At 42.4% G+C, this 21,080-nt stretch overlaps 2 protein-coding genes across 2 annotated transcripts; both read left to right on the top strand.

The window, feature by feature from the left end:
• The first annotated feature begins 1,548 nt into the window (after positions 1-1,548).
• LOC139795308 (cytochrome P450 2K6-like) lies at positions 1,549-10,620 on the top strand. Its single transcript, XM_071742161.1, has 9 exons — positions 1,549-3,432; positions 4,616-4,778; positions 6,038-6,187; positions 6,864-7,024; positions 7,674-7,847; positions 8,850-8,991; positions 9,223-9,407; positions 9,638-9,779; positions 10,211-10,620. Exons 1-9 carry the CDS (start codon positions 3,247-3,249, stop codon positions 10,396-10,398), a joined length of 1,491 nt encoding a protein of 496 aa, XP_071598262.1. The 5' UTR covers positions 1,549-3,246; the 3' UTR covers positions 10,399-10,620.
• Positions 10,621-12,700: 2,080 nt separating this feature from the next.
• LOC139795309 (cytochrome P450 2K6-like) lies at positions 12,701-20,329 on the top strand. The gene is made up of 9 exons (XM_071742162.1): positions 12,701-12,986; positions 13,451-13,613; positions 15,114-15,263; positions 15,540-15,700; positions 16,340-16,513; positions 16,944-17,085; positions 17,977-18,161; positions 18,356-18,497; positions 20,142-20,329. The coding sequence occupies exons 1-9, from the start codon at positions 12,801-12,803 to the stop codon at positions 20,327-20,329; spliced, it is 1,491 nt and encodes a 496-aa protein (XP_071598263.1). The 5' UTR covers positions 12,701-12,800.
• The last annotated feature ends 751 nt before the right edge of the window (positions 20,330-21,080 follow it).

Below are 21,080 nucleotides of genomic sequence, written 5' to 3'. Positions count from 1 at the left end.
TAGGAGGGGACCTGGACATCTTTCCCTGCATTGGGTTTCCCACCCACCCAAAGCCTTTAGACCCAAAGGTCTACACTGTACCACCTTCCTCAAGCTTTTCTCAGATGCATTTCTGACTCAGAAATAAATAATGCATTCATTCAGTACAAAATATATCACCAGGCCACTCCCTATGTGTCCCAACACATATGTGTCCATACATCTCATCAAACAGAGGCTGGGGATTGGTCTCTGGCACTGCACAGATCACATAATCGTGCAACAACTCTTTCTCTTACCTGACCCTCAAAGCAGATATTGGTTCTTTACAGACTCCTCCAAACACAGAGACACACACAGTGAACAAAGAGCACAAAACCATCAGTGCAACTTACTGCAAGAAAATGATTTCCTGACTCAGAACTGCCATGCAGACCTGTTGAAGACTCCCAGAGGAAGCCCTACACCTGGAAGTAAGAACTAATTTATTTCAGAATACTATGGATATCAATGAGATCCACTGAACTGAAACCAAACCCTACTTTCTTGGTTCAGAATCCACCTGTCTCCAGCACTGTCTTCAAAGAGGGAAAGATGGTTGATTTAATATGAGTGGCACAGTTAATGGAAACAGATCTTCCAATTTTCCAGCAAATTTTGCCAATGACCCCTGTGTCTACATCCATTTGTGCTATTTTATTTCTTGAGTTCCTGGTAGGTGAAGAGATTTGGAACAGTGAAAAGAAAAACTCTTCCTCTAACAAGTCCTGCTCAGTGAGATGAGGAAGCACCACAAGAATTTTCTCCTGTTCCTAAAAGAACCTGACCATGTTCTACTCATTCATCAAGTAAAATACCACAGGACAACAAAACCTTTGATGACTATAAACTTAAAGAACACTTAAGAAACAACTTGTTTGGTTCAAGGCATGTGTCTAGAGACATTGCTTGTCAGACCTTGGAGGAGCCATGGATACTGCCCCAAAGCAGAATCTTGGGTGTCCACTTCAAAATAAGGCCAAGGAAAAATGTTCCCAAGCAGGGAAGAAACCCTCACAGTCTGTCACTCATGTCTGTGACAATCTCACCCTCTCAGCTCACTCAATTCCTACCAGTACAGCCAGAACCAGAGATTTTGTTGGTGGGAATCAGGGGGACTGAGCAGACAATGAGGTGAGAGGGGTCACCTCCTTCTCCCACTGAATTTCAAGAGACAGCTCAAGTTCCCACAGTGTCCTTCCAATAACCCAGAGACTCTTCTACAGTCTGGTAAATGCTGTGCTTGGTCTGAAACACTGCACAAAATTCATGCTGGGCCCATCTCTCAAGAAAAAACCCAGAATTGCTGCTTCCTCTCATATCTCAAGATTCAGTATCTGACTCATTCTTTGTTAATGGTTAAATCTCAGATGCCTGTGGAAAAAATTACATTTTTCAATGCCTTTTCACCTCCTTTGGGGAGGTGGAGTAGAAACAGGTCAGCTGGCACACAGCTGAACATAGGACCTGGACTTATTTCAAGATAACTTGCAAGTGGGTGAAATGTCTTTCCTCCTGAGACCCTGGGGACAGAAGCAGGCTAGAGGAAAGCCAGAACAAGAAGAGCAGGCTTGCTCCAGCTCCTCTTCCAGGCTCCCAGCCAGCTGCCTGTGCACTTTTTCTCCAGGCCTCTGCACCTCCATCCCCTGCTGAGCTGACTCCTAGGACTTTGGTCATGGCACTGCAGGGTTCTTGTCACTTTAGAGTCAAAGGACTCAGCCTGGGCACCTCACACAGCCTTCGCATTTTTGCCTCAAGGTCTTGCACAACTTAGGTCTTTATATTGCTACTAGAAAGCTCCTCCAAAGACTGTTTTGAAGTTGTAGCTCATCTTTGGTAAGTCTCAATGAAAGCCCTGGATGGTTTCTTTTCCATGGCTTCTTAGAATAATAGAATTGTTCTGGGTGGAAAAGACCTTTAAGATCACTAAGTCCAATCATTAACCCAACTCTACTGAGTCTAGTGTTAAACTATGTCCCTAAGTACCTTATCTGTATGTCTTCTAAACACCTCCAGAGACAGTGATTCAACCACCTCCCTGGGCAGCCTGTTCCAGTAATTAATAACCCTTTCAGTGATGAATTTTCTTCTAATACCCAGTCTAAGCAACCCCATAAACTCCCTCTTCTCTTAATAACCTCCTTCTCTGCTGCCTCTCTCTCCTTCTCTTAGACTCCAAGCCACATGAGTCAGATTGTACCTCAGCCCTCTTTCCAAAACCAAGAGAATATATTTTCTTAATTTTCCCCTCAGCTTTTGCTTCCCACTCTTGTCTCCACCACTCTTTCCGAAATGGTTACTTCTGGATGTCAAAGGCAATTGTCAGAGCTGAAGACACTGACCCTACTGTGCATCTGGCTCTAGTTTGCTCTGCTTGAGCAGCAGTGTTCAACCAGATGACCTCTGGAGTTCCCTTCCAGCCTCCACCATTACATGCAAATCAGCAGTAAAAGCATGGATTATCTGAGCAATTTCAGCTTCTGGTTTGGGAAGAGAAGGTGCCCCTTGCACTCTTTTCACTTTAAAGGAAGCTGAGCCTATCAGATGAACACAGACCATTTGGTCACATCAGTCTGACCCTACATTTCAGTCTACCATGACTCCTGCTAAAACAAAGATGTGTGTGCCACAACAAATTGTTCAGCTAGTTTAGAGGATCTTGACACTGAGTTCTTCTTCTTTTGGGTATTTCTAATCAATGCAGCTTTCTACTACAGGACCCAAATCGGATCAAGGCTATAAATCCACACTCAGGTTACTAAAGAGGAATCTTCACATCCCTAGTGTGAATAATCTCAGATCCCTAGACAGCTGAGCTTCTGCTCCTGGGAAGACCTGGCATCCCCAGCATCTTCCATGAAGAGAGAAGGGAAAGCCTCATCAACCAATGGAACCTCTTTCTTCTTCTACGACCTCCTCCTAGTTCCAAAGGTCAAGGCAGTTGTTTCCAAATTGGATTTGTGCCCACCACCATTTCTGCCAACTCACAGGACTAATTTAGACATCGATTGTTAAACAGTCACCAGCACAGGGTAAAGTGAGTACACACCATGGGGAGATTCTCCAGGGATAAAACCCCAGACAGGCATTTCTAACATTTCTTACAGGTGGAGCTCATCTCTCTGTGTGTGTAGGTGTCATTAGTGCTTGGAAATTCTAACTTCTGAGAGGAGACTGCACTCTTTGCCTGAATTTCCATATTCTCAGCTAAACCTCTGCTGAAAGGCAATGGATTGGGTCAGCCTTGTTCCTGTAGGGTTACTCTTTATCCTCATTCTGCTGCTGATTCTGAAAGACCAACATGCCTGGAAGAGCCATGAGAGAGAAAACTTCCCTCCAGGACCCAGGCCTTTACCCATCATTGGAAATCTGCACATCATGAATCTGAAGAAACCTCACCTGACAATGCTAGAGGTAGTTTTTGTTTTGTTTTCTTAGAGCTCTTCATGTAAGGTACTCAGTGACCCCCAAAGAAGGATGCAAACTTTTCTCTGGACATGTAGATAAAAACACAACAGAATTAATTTTGTGTAACTGCTCTTCCAATCACATGGTCTTGTGTCAGTGCAGGGGATCTGACTTCCAGCCATGTCATGAAGAAAATTGACCTTTTTCTATGGAACAAAAGAAATTTTCTGGCTCTCCAGACAAGGGTGACTAGAAGAAAGGGTCCCTGCATCCTTTCTTTTCCTACAGGAAATTCTAGCAGGGGTTGCTGAAACATTTAGGGTGGAGATCAGACCTTTCTGGAGGCTGTTTGGGGGATTCAGGCAACTGTCAGAAAACAGTTTCTTGATTCTCTCCTTTAACCTTCACCATGAAGGAAGAACTTGCCCAGTTTCCAAGAGCAAAGTAGGAAACAAACTCTGCTTGTTCTTTCATACCTAGCAGCAGTAAACTTCAGGACTTCAGAGATGCTGTGTGACAGTCAGATAGTGTATGATCTTTAGGGTCCTCTCACTGCACTACTCCTCAAAGACATAAACAGCAAATCTAAGAGTTTCAAACAGTTCCTGTGCCCAGATGTACCACCACCTTCAAAACTGATCTCCATTTCCAACATTTTTCCCTATGAGTTTGTAGAGCAGAATCATGGAACTGTTTAGGTGGGAAGGGACATCAAAGATCAGCTAATTCCACCCCCCCCCTGCCATGAGTAGGGAAACCAGGCCTCAGAATCTCAATTAAAGGTGACCTACAGAGTCCATGTAGTAGGTATGTAGTAGGCTAAAATTAATCCATGCTTAACCTGCTTTCCTGGGTTTCATTCCCATTTAAGCCATGCAGCCTGTTACAGTCTGGTTGTGGATACAGCTCTTGCACCTCTAATATCAGTAGCTCCAGATGCACCTCAAATTATAATTCCAGACTATTTAAGAGTTTCATTTAAGAGTTTTATTTGTTTAAGAGTTGTTACTCATGATTCCAGCTGATTTGTACCTCCCCAGATTCATGCACCAGGAACTCACCAAGTTATGCCAAGATTACTGAGAATTCACTTTCTGTTTGTCTCTTGGAATATTGAACCTTCTCGAAAACAAGCATTTTGAGTTTGCTGAAAACAATTTTTCTTTATTGTGCCCTTTCATCCCATTAGCTATCCAAAACATATGGCTCAGTCTTCAGCATTCAGATGGGACTAAGGAAAACAGTGGTGCTGTCAGGGTATGAGACAGTGAAGGAAGCTCTGGTGAACCAGGCAGATGCATTTGCAGGAAGACCCAAGCTACCAGTCTTTGAAGAAATATCCAAAGGAAAAGGTGAGTGTGTTCCTCATACACCTGCCTTCTGTAAAGGAGGATGAGACTTCCTCCATGGAGAGGAGAATGCAGAACCTCTCACTTTGTTTTGCTAAGCATGTGAGGAAATGGAAAGGAGGAAGAAGCTGAACAATGTGTGGTGATATCCACTGAGGGTAAGGTGAAATGATACCCTTAATTTACTTAGAACTGCATGATTTAAAAATTTGAATCAGCAGCTGAGTCTTCCCTTAGAATTGACACGTTGAGGAGTGACATGGAGGCATCTCCTGATCTCCCAGAGGCCATCCAAACTACCAAAATCTCCCTGTATAAACCCAACACACACTGACAGAGCTGTGCCTGTTACATCAACAGCACTATCTCCAACTATTCCTCATCAGACTTTATTATTGAATACTTATTTTAAATATTCCAGTTCAATTTACAATTGAGATTAAATCTTCATTTGGGAGAGAACAAACAGTAATCTGCTTCTCACTCACTCTTGCTCTGAGTTTTTCTGGTGCAGATTTCACCCTCCTTAGAACCCTCCTGAACCTGATCTTTTCTTTCCTATAAGTATTGCTGGGATAGGTGGAAGCAGGGACATAAGATTCTCCTGACATTTGTATCCTGTGACCAGTCAATGTGTTAAATACACACCTATCTGCAAAAGTTTTCTTTCCTCACTAGGGACAGTTTCTTGAAGAAGACTCTAAACAAGGGTAAGAGAGCATGGTTGGTGCACAGAAAGTAAAGAGCAGCAGCAGCTTGACTGAAACTTTTCTAAAGATGCCACTGAGAATTCCCAGCAGCTTTTCTAGTGTGTACAGATCACCCTGGCCAGATAGGGAGGTTTTCCAAACAGATGCCCAAATTTGAGGTTTCATTTACTCTCTACAGTCTACAAGAGACACAGGTGCTCTTGACAAAGGATGCAACTCACCTATGAGAGACATCTAAGGTTAAGGAGCACACTCATCATCCCAGGAGTCATCCCAGAGACACAAATCCAACTCTCCATTCTAAACAAAGATGAGCAAAAGTCCTCATGTCTGAGGGCACATCAGACACCTCATAAAATCAGAATGGTAGCTGCTTCCCTCAGAGATTTCCCCTGACACATCTTTCTTGTCTTATTTCATTCTGCAGTGGGACATAACATGTCTTGAGAGACTGACAGGTTTCCTGCCAGCATTCATCTTTATTTTTTATTCAGGGTAGAGGAGGAATCTTTGCTCACACGGTGAATTTTCTATTTCTGGGTTTAACTTCAGGAGTTATATTTTCTGCTGGAGAAAACTGGAAAGTGATGCGAAGATTTACTCTTACAACCTTACGGGATTTTGGAATGGGCAAGAAGGCAGTGGAAGATCGTGTTGTAGAAGAGTATGGGTGCCTGGCAGACATCATTGAGTCACATAAAGGTGAGGGGATCACATCCATAACACTCTGATCTTCCCCAAGCCTCCTACAAAAATGCCAAAGGTCAAAGAAGATGACACTGACCTCTTTCAGAGATGTACCTCTCACCAGCACCATGCTCTGAGTAGTTTACACAAGCTGTCTGTCTCTGCCTTCCTACCTGGCAATTGCATGGCATGCAAATGGAAAGGAATTGTTGAGGCACTGGAAGACAACCATGGAGTTAGACACCAAACAGTACATCTGAGGAAAGTAATTTGCTCCTCCATGTGCAGGACATTTGATGATATACAGCATGGGGAGAGTGGAAGGTTGTTGCAAGGCCTTGCATATCTCTCCTATCTATATGTATATACTATATATATGCATATATTATACGTACTACATATTGGTAAAATTTAAGATCATGTATTTCTAAACAGAGCAGTCTGGAGAAGAGACACAAAGATCCAGAACCACAATAGTGAGAGAAAATGCAGATGAGAACAAGAGATTGTCACTCAGTCTCTGGTCTGTCACTGTTCCAGTAGGGATGTGCAAACCCAGAGAGAAGGGATCCTTTCTTCCTTCCAGCTCTGTGCCAGTCATGTCCCAGATTTCACTGAGCCTCTGCAACTTATTTTAATTAATTAGAGTAACTCTTGACTTTGCTGTTTGCACTGCCTTGTCCCACACCAGGGAAGCCCATTGAGATGACTCTGATGGTGAATGCTGCTGTTGCCAATGTCATTGCGTCCATATTGCTTGGAAAGAGGTATGAATATGAAGACCCCACGTTCAAAAGACTCCTGGAACTGATGAATGAAAGCACCAGGATTGTTGGAAGACCATCAGTTTTGGTAATCCATACTGTCTGAACATTGCTCTGCAAAAGCCTGGTTACAGAAAGCAAGGGTACACCCCTCCAACTCCCATCATCACAACACTTCTGTCTGTACATGACAAATGCACCCTGAAAGAGCAGAAAGTGGAGTTCTGATGATATTTATAGGTTTCTCTTAGCAGCATAGCCTGTGAAATTATAAATTCCTCCTTTCATGAGGAACTGAACAACATGTAATATGATACAAGGATTTTGTCTCCTCGCAAGAGGAGTTGGTCATTATTCCCCATCTCCCACTACAAACAACAGGATCAAAACCAGTGTGGGAATGCCTATTAACTTCTCTTAAACTTGAGACTCACCATTCCAAGCAGTGTGGAAAAGGAGAGACTAAGGGAGATAGGGAATATTGTCAAGCACATATGTACAGATATGGGATTCCTAGGCCATCATCAACTAGCCTGGTTAATTCTCAGAGTAAGAATAAATTTTAAGCATTTTGCACATTGGTCAGGGAAGAAGGAAAACAATGAGACTTACTCCATCACAGGTTTAAGGCTACATACCATGGTCTGTAAGAGTTTTTTTCTTAATTAAGGCTGTTGAACTGTGGTAAATTTACTCACCAGCTGTTTATTCTTCCTCACCATCTCTGCATCTTGCAGGTGTACAACATGATCCCAGTCCTTGGATTCCTTCTGAAGACCCACAGAACTTTAATTCAGAACATAAAACAAATCAATACTTTTATCAAGATTACTTTCATAGAACATCTCAAAACATTAGACAGAAATGACCAGAGGAGCTTCATTGATGCTTTTCTTGTGAGACAACACGAGGTAATTTTATCCCAGCATCCTGTTGAAATCTCCTCACTCTCATTTCAGTGCTTCATAGATACAGAAATGTTCTTCAGCAGAAATCTATAATGTGAAAAAGTGATACCAAAACCTGTGGTCTGGTTAGAATAGTGTGCAGTCATTTCAGCCAGGAGATAAATTAATCACAGACAAGTATCTTTTATATATCGCCAGTACTTTATCGGGAAAATACAAAATACAATTTCAGCAAGCAAGGCATGAATCTCTATTTCCCTGTAGTTTCAAATCCCCTTCTGTAGCCCAGCAGTTCTGTCTCTTTTTTTTCAACTCACATTGTCCTTCATAGAGACATACCCAGAGAAGCTCTAAGCCTAGAACTCCTTGGTACATATTTCTTGGTTTCAGTTGCCATTTCACACAAGGCTGTTTTTACCTACTTCAACAAAACTCTGGTTTTATGATTCTTTTAAAATGTTTCAGTGTTTGTACCCAGCCCTCACCTCACAAAGTTTCAGACCAAGTCTGGGTAGCAAAAGTGTGGGTTGGCCTCTGCCATTCTATGCTCTTTTAAACTACTGGCTTGTATAGGCAATATAGTCATGGCCCAAGTCCCCAGTACCTCTTGAGTTCATGTCAAAGCCCAACTTTGGCAGCAAATTTATTCTCCATCCCAACAAACCTCATCCTGTAAGATGCTCTGTTCCAGGAGCCATGGAGAGAAAAATAATGAAATAAGTGGTTGAAACACATGTGTGGCCTCAGTGACTGATCACTCTTTCCTAAAACATTCTTGTCACCACTGATGTTACCCAGCTGCAGACCCTTGTTGACTCGAGAGTGTGTTCTTGTGGGCAGTGCAGGCAGTCCAAGTACTCTGTCTCAGGTTTCTCAAGGCATCCCCTAAAATCCTTTACACTTAGATCCTCCCTGAGGCCTCCCTATGAAAGTTTTTCCCTGTTTTCCAATGAAAAAAGTGCCTTCTTGAATCTTTAAACAACAGATATTGTTTCATATATCCAGGAGAATGGAAAGGCCAATGGATATTTTGATAATGAAAATTTAACTGAGGTTGTGAGAAACCTGTTCATAGCTGGCATGGAGACCACGTCCACCACTTTGCTCTGGGGCCTTCTGCTCATGATGAAATATCCGGAAATTCAGAGTAAGTACAAAGTAGAAATTCAGAGTAAGTACAAAGTAAGTAGAAATTCAGAGTAGGTAGGCTGCCTGTGGTTACCTTCTCATCAGGTCAAAGCTGAGATTCTGTGACTTTGTGAAAGTGACTCATTGGGATGAGCTGGATAAAAAGTGAATCTTTCACATCTCCCATTCCTAGCAGGAGAGGGAGACACTGAAACAATCTATCTACATATGATCCTTATTCCTTTCACAGGAAAAGTCCAAGAAGAGATAGAGCAAGTGATAGGGTCAAACCCCCCAAGAACTGAGCATCGAATTCAGATGCCATACACAGATGCTGTTATTCATGAAATTCAAAGGTTTGCTAATATTGTGCCATTGAACTTGCCTCATGAGACTACTGCAGATGTCACCCTCAAAGGCTATTTCATTCCCAAGGTGAGATGCCTTCAGCACCTTTCTCATTCCCTCTCTCCTTATTGTGATACATCCCTCTTTTTAAGTCCTGCTTGCATTTAGGGATGCTTGTTCACACGGGGGGGTCTCATGGGCACTTTAACAAGAGTTTCTCATTGCAGTGGAGGTTTTGAGCTTCAACACTCACCATTGCTCTGAGGGTCACAGCAACAGCATCCTCAGTGCAATAACTGCTTTGCCCTGGCTTGCAGGGAACCTACATCATCCCCTTACTGGCCTCTGTCCTGCGAGACAAATCCCACTGGGACAAACCAGACACCTTTTACCCGGAGCATTTCCTTGACTCTGAAGGGAAGTTTGTAAAGAAAGAAGCTTTCATACCATTTTCAGCAGGTACTCCTCTCCTCTCCTCTCCTCTCCTCTCCTCTCCTCTCCTCTCCTCTCCTCTCCTCTCCTCTCCTCTCCTCTCCTCTCCTCTCCTCTCCTCTCCTCTCCTCTCCTCTCCTCTCCTCTCCTCTCCTCTCCTCTCCTCTCCTCTCCTCTCCTCTCCTCTCCTCTCCTCTCCTCTCCTCTCCTCTCCTCTCCTCTCCTCTCCTCTCCTCTCCTCTCCTCTCCTCTCCTCTCCTCCCCTCCTCTCCTCTCCTCTCCTCTCCTCTCCTCTCTTCTCCTCTCCTCTCCTCTTTTCCACCTGCTAACTTCAGGGTCCAGCTCTATCAAAGGTTCTCAACACAGAACTCCCTCCACCAGAGCTCAAAGTACCTGAGAGCAGCTCAAGAAGCAGCTCCCACTGACTCTCTTATTGCCTGTTTTCCATTTCATTCCAGGGAGGAGGAGCTGTGCTGGAGAGACTCTTGCCAAAATGGAGCTCTTCCTCTTCTTCACCAGCCTCCTGCAGAGATTCACCTTCCAGCCTCCCCCTGGAGTTTCCATCACTGACCTAGATCTCTCTCCTGTTGAGGGGGGCATCAGCTCCCCAATGACTTATGAGGTCTGTGCAGTGCCACGTTCCTAGGGCTTTTCATGGCCACCTCCTCTTCCTGCAACAGCCAGATAAAAAAATCTGTGTCTAGCCTCACGTAGGACATTTGGTACTTCTGCATTCCAGTTTTAACCCAAACACACTTTGACCCATTGCTGAAGAAGTCTCACCCACCATAATAGCAAGCTGCAGTCTTGATTTCAACCACCCCCTTGAAAAGAAAGTTGATGGTCATTGTGAAGATAAATTGCACCAGTAAGACAGCAAAATCCATGTCATTCATTCCCTACACTTCTGCACATTCCCCTTGATGAAAGAGGCCAGGGCCACTCTCAGGGTCAGACCCCAAAGGGTATTGCACTGCTCTACACACACCCATAAACCCAAGATCTTTCACGTTCCACACCTCCAGCATAGCTCCATCCAAACTGACTCCTGAGAATGGCCCATTACACAATTTATCCCCCCACCACTGCCCTGACACACATGTACACACACACAGAAATATAACTGAGCAGCTCAACATGAAACAAGGAAATGTGAGATGTTCTACTGATGTAGACACACTGAGGTGCATCTCAGCTGTGTGCTTATGCACTCTCTGGAAGCTTAAATTAGTTAATTTGCTATAGAATAATGTACACATTCATGACAATGATAAAAACACAGAAAAATAAAAAATTCTTCTCCCTTTCAAATCAAATTATTGCCTTCGAAGTGGGAAAGATCCTCTTTTTCCACCTGAAATGGCTTCTGGGGATGCACACTTGCCTGAAACAGACAACCAGTGCTGTGCTCCCAGTGGAAACTGGGCAAACCAGCCCTTCCGTGACATTTCTTAGGTCTCTCCAACTTCTTTCTCACATGGCCCTGCTATGGCTTTTTGTTTCAGTAACAAGAACAAGTCTTGTTACAAGAAGTCTTCTTAGACTTCAGTAAGTCTTTCTACACTGTCTGTTGGAAGATCCTCACAGGCAAGCTGTTGATGAGCAGACAGTAAAATGAGTTGAAAACATGCAGAAAAAACAGGACCAGAAGGTAGTGACCAGAAGGCAGTGACCAGTGACATGAAGTCCAGTTGAAGGGCAGTGACTAGCAGGGTAGCCCAAGGTACTAAGTCCATTCCTGTTTAATGTCCTCATTAATGATCTGGATGATGGGGCAGAGTGTACCCTCAGCAAGTTTGCTGATGACACCAAGTTGTGAGGAGTGGCTGACACACCAGAAGGTTGTGCCACCATCTAGAGGGACCTCAGCAGTCTGTAGGAATGGGCTGACAGGAATCACATGCAAACCATTCAGCCAAGTGTAAAGTCTTGCACCCAGGCAGGGACAACTCCAGGCACTGGGGTTTGCCCAGCTGGGAAGCAGCTTGGCAGAAAAAAGACCTGGAGGTCCTGGGGGAGGCAAGAGAAGCTATTGGTATCCCAGACTGCATTAGGAGTGGTGCCAGAAGGTAAAGGGAGGTGATCCTTTCCCTCAACTCAGTATCTGGAGTGCTCTGTCCGGTTCTGGGATCTGCAGTAGAAAAAAGATATGGACATACTGGAGAGAGTCCAGCAAAGAGCCACAAAGATGCTGAAGGGACTGGAGCATCTCTTATATGAGGAAAGGCTTAGAGAGCTGGAGCTCTTTAGCCTAGAGGAGAGAAGGCTCAAGGGCATCTTATCTGTGTATATATAAACACCTGGAGCAAGGGTGCAAAGAAGAGTCAGGGCCCAGTGACAGGACCAGAGGAAATGGGCACAAACTGAAATGCAGGTTCCCTCTGAACATCATGACCAAGCACTGGCACATTTCCAGGGAGGCTGTGAAGCCTCCCTCCTTGGAGACATTTAAAAGCCATCTCAACCAGTTTTGGCCAACTACCTCTAGGTGGCCCTGCTTGAGCAGAAGGGTTGGTCCAGATGACCTCTAGAGGTCCTTTCCAACCTTAATTATTCTGCAGTTTGAAATTTCCAATCATTCAATGGAAACAAAGTTCTATCAATTCCTAAGCACTTTAAAAATACAAATCCCTGTGCATCAATCCCTCGGGTACTTCCATTCTGATTTCAGGTCTCAGGGTATCGAGGCTGTGCCTGCACTCATGATAAAAATATAGCTAATCAGTAACCTGAAGAGCATGCAGAATTTCAGACTGTTGTTCTCTAGGTTCTTGGACTTTCATTTCTGGGTCAGAGTGCTCCACTCTCACCCAGTCGTACACACTTGGCTAGCAAACATTTACCTGGTTCCATGCTATACTGGGAATTCATTAGCAAGCACAGGGAACAAACCCAGTAACCAATCCCAATAAAAGCACACCCTTCACTTAGAAAAAATTTTATGGGTTAGTACAAGCATCCCTCAGGGAAAATTTTCAGGAGGACAAAAATCCAAACTCCACACATTTTCTCTTTCCTCTTTTGTAGGGAATACGTGGTTGAATAGAGATGGACTGGAGCAGCTGCACTTCCATGGGGTTGTTTTTCCTCCTAGTTTTTCTGTCCATTTTGAAAACAGGAGGTTTCTGGAACAACCATCAGAGAAAGAATTTTCCCCCAGGACCAAGAGCATTACCTATCATTGGAAATCTGCATTTGTTTGATTTGAAGAGACCCTACAGGACTTATCTAAAGGTAGTAATTATCTTTTCTTTTAGTCCTATAATTGCACATATCACCAAGCCCCATAGTCCAAGATGCCAGAGAGTCTCTCCTATGGCACCGAACACATTGCATCAGCAGATGACCCTTAGTAGGGGACAGGAGGTTATATGAGCAGAGGACTTCGAAAGCAGGGAGATTTTTTTCTTTACTGTAATACTTTCTACCTTCACTGCAACTTCACGCATCTACGTCCCAATTCATCACAAGTGGTCATTTTATTTTTCTGGTAATTTTTTCAAAAAGTTAGCTTAATCAGGAGAGATTTTGAAATGTGGTATAATGCCCTCCACCTTCCTGTTGGCATGTCTGTGATTGTGCCTGCAGCCTCCTGTCTGGTGATGATTTTTTTTTTTTTTTTTTTTTTTTTTTTTTTTTTGTGGTGATTTTTTTCATAAACTGAAAAGCTGTAAATCACTGTTGACTTCTTTTGACAGCTTTCAAAAATATATGGTCCAGTCTTCAGTGTTCAGCTGGGGCTAAGGAAAATTGTAGTGATTTCTGGGTATGAGACACTGAAGGAAGCTCTTGTAAACCAGGCAGATGCATTTGCAGAGAGACCTAAAATCCCAGTCTTTGAAGATTTGACTAAAGGAAATGGTGAGTTGGTTTTCTTTTTCTTCCTTAGCTTGACTTACTCAAAACAATTTTTTCCCCACAGAAGCAGCAGAGGCTGGCATATCAGTTTGGATCAGAGACTGTACAAGGCATTGGATGTAGAGAGCAAATTAATTTATTTCAGTAGGTTTGTTGAAACTTGAAACTACTGACAGTGACAATAAAACAACCATTAATATAACAATAACCAAAGCAAGTTAATCCCATTGATTAAAAACTTGAAGAGCTGGAACTTTGCTTTCCTAGAAGTCAGGGTTCTGACCTTACTATCAGCCTGACCCATATCCCTCAGGAATGCAAACTCCACCAGTGCACGATCACTGCAGCTCAGGCTTCCTCCAGTCTTGACATCACTAATTAACTCACTTTTATTGGTGACCAACAGGTCCAGTATCACATCCCCTCTGGTAGGGCTGTCTAGTACCTGGGTTAACATCTGCCATGGTTTAACACTGGCCCGGCAATTACACCAAGTAACAAATCCTCTCTATTAGTCTCTCTCTCCTCCTTGATAAAGAAAGGAGAGAGAATAAGGGAGAGAGACTGATGGGTTGGAAACTAAACTACACAGCTTTAATGAAACAGTAATGATAAATAGGATAAATTACTAAATCTATACAAATATATAAATATACAGGAAAATTGACCCCATGTTCCTTCCCTCCCTTTCCCCCAATAATTCTCACGTCACCACCGAGGCTGCAGGGCAGCCCTGGGAAAGTCCAGGCTGGAATCCTGGGGTCAGCAGCAGTTGGGAGCTGGAGGCAGGAACACACAGATTCAGGCTGGCATGGATCAGGAGCACAGGCAGAGGAATGGATGGAATCCTCCCAGGATGCTGAAGCAAACAGGGACAGGTGAAGAAGGGGAAGAAGGAAGGGCAGAAAAAAAGGAAGGAGTCTGACCCTTGTGATCCCACAAATTTATACTGAGTATGATGCGTGTTGGATGGAATACTCTGTGTGGTCAGTTCTGGCATCTGTCTTGTCCGTTCCTCCCCAAAGGAGGCTGCAGGTGGGACCTCTTTATTCCTTCTGGAGGGCAAAATGTTCCTCAGAGCTGAGCAGTTCCTTGGTTCTGCAGCCCATTCTCCAGCTGTAACTATAACCATGGAGTGGAATCAGTCCCAGCAGCAGACACTGACTGAGAAACTTGCTGTTCATTTCAACAAGTGCAGCTCCTTACAAGAGACTGAGCTGAAAGCAAAAGTACAAGACAGAAAATCACCTTTATCATGGCCCAAACCAGGACAAACATCCTACCCTCCTTCCAGGAGTCTCCTGGCTTGCTTACAGCTCACCAGGATATTTTTCCAGCAGATGTTGGGATGTTTGAAAGCCCCCAGCAGGCTGAGAGCCAGTGAGCATGATGCCTCCTGTAGCTGGATTAAAAAGACTTTCTCAATAAGCTCCCTTATTTTTATTACTACCCATTAGTTACTTAAAAATCTTCTGACATCTTGAAATGTTCTCTTTGCCACAGGGATTGCTTTTGCTCATGGTGAAAACTGGAAGGTGATGAGAAGATTTACTCTGACAACCTTAAGAGACTTGGGAATGGGAAAGAGGGCCCTTGAGGACCGCATAGTAGAAGAGGATAGGTACCTGGCAGACACCATTGCATCACAAGAGGGTGGGTAGATGATTTAGTCTTCAAACCTCATAGTTTTGTACCCAGAGGCTTGCAAGGGACCTTCTCAATTTCAGACCTTTTTAAGAAATGTACTTTAGGCTGAATCAGTTTGATGAATTTGGCATTTTGGTGTCTTGGCGTGGAATAATAATCAGTAGCAATCAAGCATAACAACTAAATAACAATGATTAGTTTTACAATTTACATGCACATAATTTACATTTACAAATTACATCTCTTGCCACAATGTAATATATTCTTATTTTCATTGAATAGGGAAGCCTTTTGATGCTAGTAAAATAATCAATGCAGCAGTTGCTAACATAATTGTGTCAATATTACTTGGAAAACGATTTGACTACAAAGACTCCAGATTTGTGAGACTTCTACATTTGACCAATGAAAGTGTGAGGCTTGTTGGGAAACCTTTGGTTATGGTAATTATAAACATTTTTATGTTGCTGTTCCACTGGATGCCATAGGAATATAGTAATGCTGGCTGGTCTATTGTTTCTATTAAACAGAAAAAATTGAGGCTCTGAGATTTACAAGCACTTTCTGAGACAAAAAAAAAAGAGACAGTCTGGAAATCTTGACCCCAGTCTCTCAAAAATATCCTTAAGCTCTAGCTTGAAGAGTGCTAAATCTGGACTGAAAAAAAAAACAAAAAAAAACCCCAACAAAACAGACTGTGTAGTACATGGAAAAAAAGCTCACTATTCCCCAGAAAATAGGGTTCACACGTGTAAATTGACCAGGTAAATCAATAAACTCTCAGAATATGGGGCAGGGACAAGCTATAGAGTACATACAAGGAGCCCTGACATCTCCACCTCACGTAGAGATATTTAAAATAGTCATTTGGGGCTGAGAGTTTTTCATTTATTCAGTGGTCCTTGATGGATTTTTCTGCCATGAACTCATCCAGACACTTCTAAAAGTTCTAAAAACCAATATGTTTATGTTATGTCTTTGCTATTGTTCCCACAAAATGGGCACAATATGATCTATTTGTACCTGTAGTGTTTTCAGACTTCTGGCTGGTAAATTTTCTCTAACATCTTTCCCTCCTATAGATGTACAACATCTTCCCTCACCTTGGATTCCTCCTAAGGGCTAACAAGACTCTTCTCCAAAACAGAGATGAATTCCATAATTATGTAAAAGCTACTTTTGTAGAACATCTCAAAACCCTGGACAAAAACGATCAAAGAAGTTTTATTGATGCTTTTCTGGTTAAACAGCAGGAGGTAATAGAATCTTGTCTCAGTTATTCTAACTTCTACAGCTGTATAAAGACATGTTCAATTTTCTTTCAGTCTTTATTATAGCTGGATTTCTTTAGGGCATCTGTCTTTGACACAACACATTTACTGAACCAGTAGAGTTGTACAGATATTTTACTCTGTTACAATTCCAGCCCCTTTTAATCAGTAAACATTTATCCTTATTTATGCTTTTCTTCAGCTGCTATCAATGTGTTCTTCATAGAGAAATCAGCTCTCTTTGCAGCTGGCCCCAGTAAGGGCAGAGACCATGCACAATATAAAACTATGTCCAGGTACAAGCCCTAAGATCTTCCTTGTCACTCAGTGTTTTAAAACACAGGGTTTCCTTCTTAGTAAATGCTCTGCTACATAAATTGCATTTTCATCCTTTTATGTCTATCACTTATTTCAGGAGAAATCCACTACCACCAGGTATTTCCATACTGGCAACTTGCTAAGCTTGGTGAGCAATTTGTTTACTGCTGGTGTTGAGACAATCACTGCCACACTAAACTGGAGCCTTCTGCTGATGCTAAAGTACCCTGAGATCCAGAGTAAGTGGGTTTGTGACAGATTCTGTCCCACTCAGTGCATTAGGGACTGAATGGGAACCTGAAGGCCCAAAATATTAAGGGGGTGAGACACTGGACCAGGTTTCACAGAGAAGTTGTGAATGCCCCATCCCTGGGAGCGCTCAAGGCCAAGTTGGATGGGGCTTGGAGCAACCTGGTCTAGTGGGAGGTGCTGGTCTAGGAGCTTGGAATTGGATGATCTTTAAGGTCCCTTCCAACCCAAACCATTCTATGATTCTACAGTAACACACCAAGCATACACAGATGCTGTCATCCACAAAAAATTAAGATTTTCACCTAATTATCATCTAGGTATCTTTGTGCTCTGTGGGTCAGACCCAGTGAGGGGCACACTAGTCAGCCTACTGACTGATAATTAGCTGAAAATCTCACTAATTTCTCACTAATTAAAAAGAAGAGAGCTGTCCTGTGTTGGACAGGGAAATTATTTCAGGTTTCCCTCAGAAACAGGCTATTGATAAACCAAAGGACTGTGCAGATGTTAAATGAACCATACTGAGGCTTTAAATACATGAAAATCAAGGACTTCCTCTTTGCCTGACATCTGCCTCCCAGTTTATGGTACAGGAGAGTCAGGAGTCAAGTAGGGTTTTTTGACACACTTTTTGGTCAGAGGAAGAAAACTTAGGCAGAAAAGAGGACAGAAGAATATTATAAAGTCTTTAGGGTTATTATTGGTAATAATCAAACACCGTAGGTCTGTCCACCTCCCATTAATTCTGAAAGGAAAAAAATATTTTGGGAGTATTTATGGTTTTCACTCAAGATCTTTCACACTTTATCAGTAAAACACAGGATGTCTCAGGGGTGAATGAATCTTTGTCTCTTTCTTATAGTTGATTTTTTCCTCAGGAAAGGTCCAAGAAGAGATAGAGCAAGTGATAGGGTCCAACCCCCCACGAATCAAGCATCGAACTCAGATGCCATACACAGATGCTGTCATCCACGAAATTCAGAGGTTTGCTAATATCCTGCCATTAGATTTGCCTCATGAAACTGCTGCAGATGTCACTCTCAAAGGCTATTTTATTCCCAAGGTGAGATGGATGTCTACAGGGTTGTTTTAGCATTTCTTCTCATACTTGTTCAATGGGATAAATGTGAATTCTAATGAAGCCACATAACAGAAGCCAGAATAATCTTTCTCCAGGCTGACAAAATTGAAGTCTGAATGCTATTTCTCCCACCACAATATCTGTCCACATATTAATCCCACTGTTTTATTTTGCAGGGAACCTACATAATCCCCTTCCTGACCTCTGTCCTACGAGACAAATCACAGTGGGAGAAACCAGAAATGTTCTATCCTGAGCATTTTCTTGATGCTAGTGGGAAATTTGTGAGGAAAGATGCTTTCATGCCTTTTTCAGCAGGTACCTTCTCTTTTCCATTTACTGCTGTTGCAAGTATAGATCTTGGACAAAAAAATATTATACTGGTGGGTTTTTGTTACTGAAGCTTTCATACTCACTCTGTCATGTCACAACCCACGTTTCCCAGATTGCTCAGGACACATTTCTGATAAGAGGGAATATTCACACACATCTGCTGATTCCCCCAGCCTCTGGTAGTGTTCAGTAGTTACAAACATGAATTTGAAGTGCCTTCTTAAATATGATGGAGGTTTTCAGCACATTCCATTTCTGTGTTTTAATCTGTAGCTCTATGGCTCTATGGTCTCTCCCTTATGGTTCTGTGGCTCTCACCCTGACCATACTCAGCTGTATGACCACACAAGAAAGGTGGATCCTGACCCTTCCCTGGGGAACCATGTTTTATTTTTGCATGTCCCTTTTAAGAAGTCATGAATAACACCAGATGAGACTGAGATTTCATACACTGTGCCAATGAAGAGACACAGTATTTAAGTTGCAATATATGCAATTTAAGTTGCCTTATATAAATCCCTAAATTCTGAGTAAAATCAAAGGACAAAAAGTGGTTTCCTTTTGAGGCTTCCACAGAGCTTGATGTCCACCTAAGCTTGCACTTCACCATTTGTCAAAGCATGGGAGATTCCAACCCCATGGTGACTGCTCCTTCACTGGCATTTCTCCTGCTTTACAGGCCCTCTCATTACTCAATCTCATTCCTACACATCAGACCCCAGATAACAACACACTGCATTTTTAGAGACTGCTTTTTTAATTCTGCATGGTATCTGATTAAGGTTTTTCTCATGTGATACCCATACAAAAACATAGTCACTCAATATATAATAAATATTTATTTTCATAAAAGAACTTCTGATACTTCAATTCAAAGGCCTTCTTGCTCAGATTTAGGTCTAGATGTCCTAGCTTGAAGCATATCTAGGGAGTGTCAGGTCTGGGCATTCACAGCACAGCAATGCAATGGCTCTTCATTGTCCACTTTTTATCGTATAAAAGAGATAAAATCAAATCTTAGTTCAGGCTTTTGTTAGTTGTGACCTTGAACCATCATGATGTGATTAAGGTAGTTAGCAAGTTGCTGAATTTGACCAGGACTTAGAAAAATTTATATTCACAGCACTTTCGAAGGATGGCTTAAATTAAGGCCTCCATAGGATAGCTCTACAACCTTCCTTCTCAATCCCACTCTAGACAGCATTTGTGAGTCTTCAGAGTCTTTTCTGACAAAATTTGACACAAAAAATTTCCCAGGACTAGACTAATAGGGCCAAAGTCTAAACTAAACCAGCCAAAGTTGGTTTGAGATCCAAAAACTGAACCATGCAGAGGAAAATGGAGAAAAATATCAATTTTACTGAAAAATGGAATTAAGGGATTGAGGCTGCATTTCCACCCCAGGTGGCTTTGTTAGCCCCTGAAGACTGAGTATCCTTTCTTTCAGATGATTCATGTACTCCATAGACTTTTAAGAGCTACTGTGCTAGAATATGACATTTTGGGTGTTCTGGATTCCTAATGATCTTCCTCAGAATCAGAGCTGCTCAGAGGTTTTTTCTTTCTTTTAATAATTGAAGAAGCAGATTCCACTGACTCTCTTATGGACTGTTCTCCATTTCATGCCAGGGAGGAGGAGCTGTGCTGGAGAGACTCTTGCCAAAATGGAGCTCTTCCTCTTCTTCACCAGCCTCCTGCAGAGATTCACCTTCCAGCCCCCCCCTGGAGTTTCTATCTCAGACCTTGACCTCAGCCCTGCTATTTCATTTAACATCATCCCCAAACCCTATAAAATGTGTGCTGTGCCACGTTTCTAGAGCTCTAATCAAGCACCAAATTGCTTAAAAAAAAAAAAAAAAAAAAAAAAAAAAAAAATTTAAATTACTCTTCAGTCATAGCTGCCTTTTTAATTCTTTGGCCAAAATAATTCACAATGTTACATCTTGAGAAAGGTTTCCAGTACTTCTAAAACTAAGTGGTGTGCTTTTATTTATTTATTGAGGAAGAGCAGAAGTGGACCTCTGGATTAACCTACAATTCATGGGTCAACTAGGATTAACCTACAACTCCTGGGTTATATTATATCAACTAATCAGAGCTGCTGCACTGGAAGCTGGAGGACTCCAGGTCCTCCCAGCCTCTGCTATTTGGTCCAGGGCTCATGTAAGAAAAACTGATGTGATTTACAGGACCTTTCCATTGCAATCTTATGTGCATCTGTCTTCTGAGCTATATTTTCACTTGGAGAAAATGGTGTTTTAAATCAGGTAGCTGATATCAGTGAAAATTACAATGTAATCCATTTTACCCAGAATAAAAATATTCTTTCCATTCTCTGCTCCTGAATTTTAAATGTTCAAAACACTTCTGAAAAGAGGTGAAGTCTCCACTGGAGGCAAGGCTTGAAAAAGGGAATCATTGTAGAAAAGGCATTAGAAGCTGGCAATAACATTTTATTGTCTGAAGCTCTTTTTTCCCCTCATATCATCAAAGTACTCAAAGCACATTAGATGTTTGCATTCCTTGCTCCTATCAGCCTTCAAACAGAACATATTTACCTCAGCAATA

This window comes from Heliangelus exortis, chromosome 3 (assembly GCF_036169615.1).
Source record: "Heliangelus exortis chromosome 3, bHelExo1.hap1, whole genome shotgun sequence".
Taxonomy (NCBI): Eukaryota; Metazoa; Chordata; class Aves; order Apodiformes; family Trochilidae; genus Heliangelus; species Heliangelus exortis.
The sequence above is the reverse complement of the archived record's forward strand: the minus strand, read 5'-3'. Positions and strand labels throughout refer to the sequence as shown.